The following is a 7721-nucleotide window of genomic DNA, read 5'->3' on the forward strand; positions in this document are numbered from 1 at the left end:
AGACTCTTTCCTTGAACCTTGCAGTTCCATCCTATTTGTGTCCCATTCCATCACCCCACTTCCATCACACACCACCAGAAATAACAAAAGACCAGTCAAAGACTGAGCAAAACTATAGAAAAATTTAGGACTGTTTTCCTCCCCTAAAAGGAAAAAGGTGCATTGCCTTTGTTGCTATTTATTAAGCAAGAAAAAGTGTGGATGAATCTGAACGCCTCAGAATAATAATCTTCTCTCCTTCCTTTAGCTCCAAGTAACTAATAAGAAGCAAAGAGAAAGCAGACTGTTGTTTGTGATGAAGAGATGGGGGGTCTTGCATGTTGGAAAGGCCTGAAAACCCTGAAAACATGACCATGGATGGATTAATGTACTTGGCAGAAGGTTGGATAAGTTATAACATTCCCCGATCCATTTTTAATTTTTTTTAAAAAAATTCAACAGTATTTTGTGACTTATTAAGGAAGAAGAGATTAAAGATTATGGGTTATTTGGTAATTGGTGGCTCTATTATATTGCCTTTTAAATCAGATTGAAATAATCTTCACCAGAAATTGCATTTACTAGTGACTGGGATGTAAATACAAAGCCTGTGAAAATTATTCAAATTCTTCAAGAACACAATAATATCAAGAAGACAGTTTAGGGAGCACTGAAATAAAAATTAGATGCCCTAGAAAAAAGAACTTTAAATTAGATTAGAGGAGTAGAGATTTTTTAAAATTTTCTCCGAAGGTCTTAACTCAGAGTTTATGTACTCTCTTTGTATCAAGGACTGCTCTGCTTCTCTCAGAACGTCTTATGCAGGATAAAGCAAACACTTAAAAGTCGCCTGCCACATTGATTTTTAAGTAGGTAGTGGGGCAAATAAATACTGTCTTTCCCAGTTGGAAAGGGGAGGGACGCTTAATCATCAGTTCTGACGAAAAAGGGGGGTATTATAGGATTCTGCAAGAAAAGCCACAGAAACTAGAACTGAGTCTCTTTTGTCATGAACAAAACAAACAAGGCTTCCTTACATTCTTTGGATAAACAATTTTTTAAGTGTTGAAAAGTTTTAGGAGTTTGTAATTTTTCCAAATATGCTCTGCTTTTATTGTTGGGGTTTTTGTTGTTGTTATTTTTCAAATGTGTTTGGAAAAAAATACAGAATAAATTGACAATCAGATGGAGGCCTTCCTAAACACATTTTGTATTGTGTTTACGACAATCCTTATTTATATAGAGACAGCTTTAAAAATTAACACATTTTAGGTTAGGTTATGAGTGAAAAATGCTCATTAACAAATGTTGGAATATCAGCACCTGGATTTATAAAGCAACTCTAAAGTCTTCAGGATTAGGAAGCTCACGTCTGTTTTAAAGGAAGTGAATACCTGCTACTTTGCGGTATTTGTTACTCACAAGACACCATACTCTCAAACACTTGTCAAAAAGGCAAATCGCGAAAAGACCGGTGAACAGCAAACTGCTGAAATATTAACTCTACAAAATATGCATACCCCTTAGGCAATAATTTTCCTTTTTAGTTCACTGTCCACCGAAGGAGAAATTTACCGAGGTCAAATCAAGACTCTTGCGTTAAGAAGGGAGTGGGGGAGGGAGAAAAGGGGAGAGGGACGGACACACGACAAACGTAAAACAAACTGGTGGCATTCAGTCAAAAAGGCTGGTAACACTCCGGAAGCGGATGAATTGTACAAGTCAGCTGGGTGCTCCAAAGCTTTCCAGAGCCAGGCTGTTTTCGTGCTTCTGTGCTTTTTTCTTTAAACCTGGCCTTATGTTGCAGGAGTGCAATAGGAGGGGAACTTTTCGATGTTGGGAAGCTGCAGGTAGGAAAGGAAACCCGATCCGTCCCAAAAGGCAGCAATTAAAGTCTTAACCGAGACCCATCTGTCGTGGGACGCCATCCCCCCGCCCCTTCCCCTAGCAAAGCTGTCCGGCGTTCTTTGTCTGATCAGGAGAGGAGGAGACAGGTTCTGTGGCCCCAACTACAAACGGAAAGAAAATTTGCAGCCCGGTCGTACCCTAGCTGTTGGCGTTCCGGCCGAGATCTGCCCCTAAGTGCCGTCGCGGATGTAGGGCCTCTTCCCAGATTCGGCTCGTGTGCTCTGCGCTCCGCCTCTTTCTGCACTTCTCTACCGCTGCTCGTCTTCCCAGCTCGAAGCCACCCCGAGACTGGACACGAGGCACTTCCAGGCCTAGTTACTAAGGCCAGTCGCATCCAGACCTTTCCCCAACCTGGCCCTTCGGCCGCTTTCAGCTTCCAATAGGACTCACGTCTCCTTCCCCATTTCCTCGGCAATTGGGTTTCTCCATTACCCATCCAGCTGCTCTGCTTTGGCCTTGGGCATTCGGTCCAGCCCTGGCTCTCTCCGTGTCCACCCCTCTCGGGTCTCCGGACGGGGACAAGGCAAGCCCTCACAAAAAGCCGGAGTGAGTGGCCCGTGGCAAGTGCTGTGCAATGAGGCAGGGAGGAGGGAATATTTTGAAGTCAATTTCCTCCTTTTGGGGTACAACTTCGCATTTTGGGGTGGAATTGGTCAGGGGCTCAACAATCCCGGGGCTTGTAGCCGGCTTGCATCCAGCCTCCCTCTGCCGAGCCTTTCCAGGGCTCGCTCCTGCAGGAAGAGGACGCCCACACCCGCTTGGCCGGATGTCTGGCACCTGCCACCACACGTTCTACACGCACCCACTCGGAGGTAACTCACCCGGTAGATGCTACCCTGGGCTGCTGCGGGCGGCCACTCACAGGGTGGCCCTAGCTGGCACCTCTACGCTCTTCTTCCGTCTGCATGCACTGGTTCGCAGCCGCCGAGTTCTCCCTGCGCAGCCGCCAGTTCCCTGCCAAGTCCCGCACACCTTGGCTCCGCAAGGTCGCGGGCTTGCAAGGGGGAGTGACCCGAGGGGCGCGCGCCGCTGCTCCCGGCGCGCCCGCCTAGGTGGCGAGAACTCGCGCAGCCGGAGTCACAGCCACCGGAGTCTTCCAGGAACACTCCCTAACTCTACCGCTCCTCCCTGGGAGTTTTGGCGGAGGCACCACACACGGAGGGAGCCTGGATGGGGGGCGTTCCAGGAGCTTGATTTCCAAGAGCTCTGGGAGGCGGAAGCGTGGCTGTGGCCAGGATTCGCGGGCTGGCCATTCGCGGTGCTTGCCGCCGGGCGGTGTACACACATCCTAGCTGCAGCCTCCGCCGCTTTGAGTAGACGTGCGGACACCCGCAGTCGGGAGGTTGGGGGAGGGAACCAATAAGTTGTTTCCCTTTTCCGCTCTACATTCAGAACTTAAAATGCTGCGAGAGAGCCCTAGTGAGCGCAGGTACTTAAAGAAATACTCTTTCCGGGGCTCTCAATGGAAACGCACAAAAGCGCGCGCGTGTGTGTTTGTGTGTAGCGGGGGTGGGGTCCGGCTAAGGTTGAGGTTTCTTTTGGTGTGACACCCGCTTACTCCTTGCAGCTCCTCAACTTTGTGGATGGAGCGTATGTCACATCCTCGAATTTACAAAACCACAAACACAGAACAAGCCTCCCAAGGCCTTTAATTCTCAGGGGCGTTTGGGGAGGCCAGTTACCTGCTGGCGTCTTCCACCTCGTCCAGACTCAGTTCGGGGCGCAAGGACTCCCGGATGCCGGGAGCACTCCGCCCCCGGCCCTAGAGGATGCAAGAGAGCTTCATAGGAGGCAGTGTGGCTCAGACCCCGCCAGCTCCGGCCCGCGGAATCGTGCCGGGAAAGCTGGGATTTCGCTGCCGCAGACATCCTGGCGGTGGCTTTCTGGAGCCTGGCGTTTGATAAATATAGCCTGGCGTTTGCCCCTGAATTAGACTTCGTTTCCTTATTTAGCCTTTCCACAATGATTTTAGATGATGTCACTTAGAGCTAAACGAGAAAATTGATCTCAGATTTGCTTGGCCTCTAAAGCCTGGTTAAGCAGATTGAGAATTAAAAAGACAGAGGAAAAAGCAAAGGGGTGGGGGTAGGGGTGGAAGGGAGCGACTTGTGCGCCCGAGAGTGTGTGCGCGGAGGGGAGGGCGCGCGGCGCTGCGGAGAGCGCCCCCGCCTCCTCTGGGCGGGGGAACCTCGCTCACCAATGAAAAGTAGTTACTGACTGCAGAGAAAAAAAAAGTTTTCCTGTTGACTGTTGGAAGCGAATTGAGCAATTATCTAGTTTACCTTCTCCTCTTGGAAGTTAACGATTGGCGAGATCTTGGCTGCGTTATTGACACAACACTTGCTATTGATAGAAATAAGTAGTGATTGTCCCCGAGTCATTGGTGCGCCAAGAACTCTGCGATGGGCTGGCAGGAGTCCATTGGGCTGGGCAGGCAGGTTCGGCTGGTGATGCAGGGGAGGAGGTGGAGGAGGAGGCTGGCGGTGATGGTGCCCGTCCCCCTCTCCACAGGTCTCTGAGAAGCAGGGAACAAGGCATCGACAGCGTAGCTCGGCCCCGGCTGACGGACGCTGGCGACTCAGACATGGACAGTAGCTGCCACAACGCGACTGCCAAAATGTTAGCGACTGCTCCGGCCCGGGGCAACGTGATGAGCACCTCCAAACCCTTGGCCTTCTCCATCGAACGGATCATGGCGCGCACCCCCGAGCCCAAGGCCCTGCCGGTTCCCCATTTTCTGCAGGGAGCCGTGCCCAAGGGGGACTCCAAGCACTCTGTGCATCTTAACTCGTCGATCCCCTGCATGATCCCGTTCGTGCCTGTGGCGTACGACACGAGCCCCAAGGCAGGAATGACAGGCTCCGAGCCGCGGAAGGCGAGTCTGGAGGCTCCCGCGGCACCAGCAGCGGTGCCCGCAGCGCCTGCCTTCAGCTGCAGCGACCTCCTTAACTGCGCCCTGAGTCTCAAGGGCGACCTGGCCCGCGACGCGCTGCCGCTGCAGCAGTACAAGCTGGTAAGGCCGCGTGTGGTCAACCACTCTTCCTTCCACGCCATGGGAGCCCTGTGCTACCTGAATCGAGGTGATGGCCCGTGTCACCCGGCGGCCGGCGTTAACATCCACCCGGTGGCCTCTTACTTCCTCAGTTCCCCTTTGCACCCGCAGCCCAAAACGTATTTAGCCGAAAGGAATAAACTGGTGGTCCCGGCAGTGGAGAAGTACCCCTCGGGAGTAGCTTTCAAAGACTTGTCCCAGGTTCAGTTGCAGCATTACATGAAAGAGAGCGCCCAGCTTCTGTCGGAAAAAATCGGGTTCAAAACTTCTGACTTCAGCCGAGGCTCTCCTAATACGAAGCCCAAAGTTTTCACTTGCGAAGTGTGTGGAAAGGCAAGTACTAAGAAGAAAGGAGGTCTTCCTCTTTCCCTCTTTCCCTCCCTCCCTTCCTCCCTTCTTCATTCTTTCCTTCTTTCCTCCCTCCCTTTTTTCCTTCATTCCTTCCTTTTTATTTTATTTTATTTTGTGATTATTTGTATGCATTTGTTGTAAGGTTATCTCCTCCCTTTGCCCGGTTTGATTTCTAAGTGCTCGTTGGGCTAACTGTTCTGCGTGTGTTTACCTTGAAGGTCTTCAATGCGCACTATAATTTAACCCGTCACATGCCGGTGCATACAGGAGCCAGACCCTTCGTTTGCAAAGTGTGTGGAAAGGGCTTCCGGCAAGCTAGCACCCTGTGCAGGCACAAGATCATTCACACCCAGGTGTGTTCCTCTGTCTCGCTTTCACCTGGTTTGCTTCGGAACGGTTGGTAGAAAAATGGCTAATAAACTCTTATTCTTTAGCGTAAGTTTTGTTTAAAACGTGCTGGCTGAACACCGCGACATGCCACGTATTGTTTGCCTTTGTTCTGCTAAAAAGCATGAGAGAGAGCATTACTGTGTTTTTGAGTTCGCAGGATTCCATTTAATAGCAAAAGGCCTTAACGTCTCTGTTTTTCCTCCCTTCCGCTTAGGAAAAACCTCACAAATGTAACCAGTGTGGCAAAGCATTTAATAGAAGTTCCACTTTAAACACGCATACCCGAATACACGCAGGCTACAAGCCGTTTGTATGTGAATTCTGTGGCAAAGGATTTCATCAAAAAGGTATTGAACCAGGGAGGCGTTCTCCTTCACGGTAGTCTTACCGAAAACCCTAATCTTTCCCGGATATTTTAGAAAACAATTTTAAGAGTGCAGCTAGTTTCCTGGTGCATGTGTGGCCATCTCAACTTGCTACCCCAAAGTCTCATTAGTCTTAGAGAAAGGCAGCGCTCATATACCGAGGGGTATTTTTCTTAACCGCTTGTTTTTGTTTTGCATAATTGGATTAATAAATATGCACTAAAATGTGGAGGGACGGGCCTCATAGTTGAGGTTTAAAAATAAACTTGGGGAGAGAAGTGCAGGCATTCAGCTCAGCCCTGCACAGGCTGTCGGAGCTGTGGCAGCTCTTCCTCTTTGACACTTTGTCCTTCGACCCGCGCACTCCCCCCTTTTCAAGCTCTCTTTTCAGCTCCACTCCCTGTCATTTGTTTTAGGGAATTACAAAAACCACAAGTTGACCCACAGCGGGGAGAAGCAGTTCAAGTGCAATATCTGCAACAAGGCTTTCCACCAGGTTTACAACCTCACCTTCCATATGCACACCCACAACGACAAGAAGCCCTTCACCTGCCCCACGTGTGGTAAGGGCTTCTGCAGGAACTTTGACCTCAAGAAGCACGTCCGCAAGCTACACGACAGCAGCCTGGGGCTGGCCCGCACCGCTGCTGAGGAGCCAGGCACAGACCAGCCTCCTGCTCTGCAGCCGCCGCCGCCCATCGCGACGCTGCCACCCCCTGGGCCCCTGCAGCCTGGGCTCCATTCCAGTCACCAGTGATCAAGGCCAAAGTCCCTCCCCAGCCACAGCCCGAGTACCCACTACTGAGGCAGCGGCAGAATCGAGCTGGACCTCCCAATATGAGCTGGTCGCACAACCCAGGGCATGTTGGGTCGCATACGTTGGCGCCGACCAGAAGCCTCTGCGTTCCCCGGCCTTTCGCCTCTTGCATGCACCTGCTAAATGTATCTGTGTATTATATTCTATATAGGCACTAACAGTTATGAGAAAACTGGGGGGTTTTGTTTGTTCTCTTTTCTTTTCTTTTTCTTTTGATTTGGAAAGACTGTTCATCTCGGGCGGAGAGATGGTGTCTGTTTTGTTTTTTAAAACAAATTTCTGCTGTATTTATTGAGATCTGTATTATCCTACCCGGGAATGCTGCACCATTTTAATTTTATTATTGTATATATTTCCATTGTGTTCATTCTGCGGTTTCAAGACGCCTGCCGATTGTTTATTATCATTTCCTCTTTCCCTGAGGTAACAAAACGCGGTGTGTATGTTATATATACACGCATAGATGAGTGTACAGGCACATTCCACACTGGAGAGCACACACACGTACACACACATCAGATAAGGGTGGCTCATTATGGATGAACTTGGATTTTAGTTTTGATTCTTGCACGTGAAAATGGATTCATTGACTGTTGGAAATAAATATTTGGAACATGCTTATTTAATCAACAAACTTCAGGACTCTGTATATATTATTCAGCTAGAGATCACTGATTCTGACCCCTCGATCCTTCCTCCTTTTTAAAAAGTTCAACCCTGGGTTAATATCACCTAATGTTTGATCTGGGGGGAAAAAATCACCAAAAGCAAACAGGAGCCTCTCCAAATAGTTACAATTTTGGTAAAGTAATGAAATTGGATCAAGTTTAGAGACAGAAGATGTGGAGTTTTGTAACAG

General features: G+C 49.5%; 1 protein-coding gene across 1 annotated transcript; it reads left to right on the forward strand.

Moving 5' to 3' along the window:
- The first annotated feature begins 4255 nt into the window (after positions 1 to 4255).
- On the forward strand, positions 4256 to 7496 carry FEZF1 (FEZ family zinc finger 1). Its single transcript, XM_019750031.2, has 4 exons — positions 4256 to 5272; positions 5509 to 5643; positions 5895 to 6027; positions 6462 to 7496. Exons 1-4 carry the CDS (start codon positions 4472 to 4474, stop codon positions 6800 to 6802), a joined length of 1410 nt encoding a protein of 469 aa, XP_019605590.1. The 5' UTR covers positions 4256 to 4471; the 3' UTR covers positions 6803 to 7496.
- The last annotated feature ends 225 nt before the right edge of the window (positions 7497 to 7721 follow it).

Source organism: Rhinolophus sinicus, linkage group LG11 (genome assembly GCF_036562045.2).
Source record: "Rhinolophus sinicus isolate RSC01 linkage group LG11, ASM3656204v1, whole genome shotgun sequence".
Classification (NCBI taxonomy): domain Eukaryota; kingdom Metazoa; phylum Chordata; class Mammalia; order Chiroptera; family Rhinolophidae; genus Rhinolophus; species Rhinolophus sinicus.

Coding starts and splice junctions, on each gene's coding strand:
- FEZF1 (XM_019750031.2), top strand. CDS start 4,472: ATGGACAGTAGCTGCCACAACGCGACTGCCAAAATGTTAGCGACTGCT. Junction 5,273..5,508: donor CTTGCGAAGTGTGTGGAAAG/GCAAGTACTAAG, acceptor TTTACCTTGAAG/GTCTTCAATGCGCACTATAA. Junction 5,644..5,894: donor ACAAGATCATTCACACCCAG/GTGTGTTCCTCT, acceptor CCTTCCGCTTAG/GAAAAACCTCACAAATGTAA.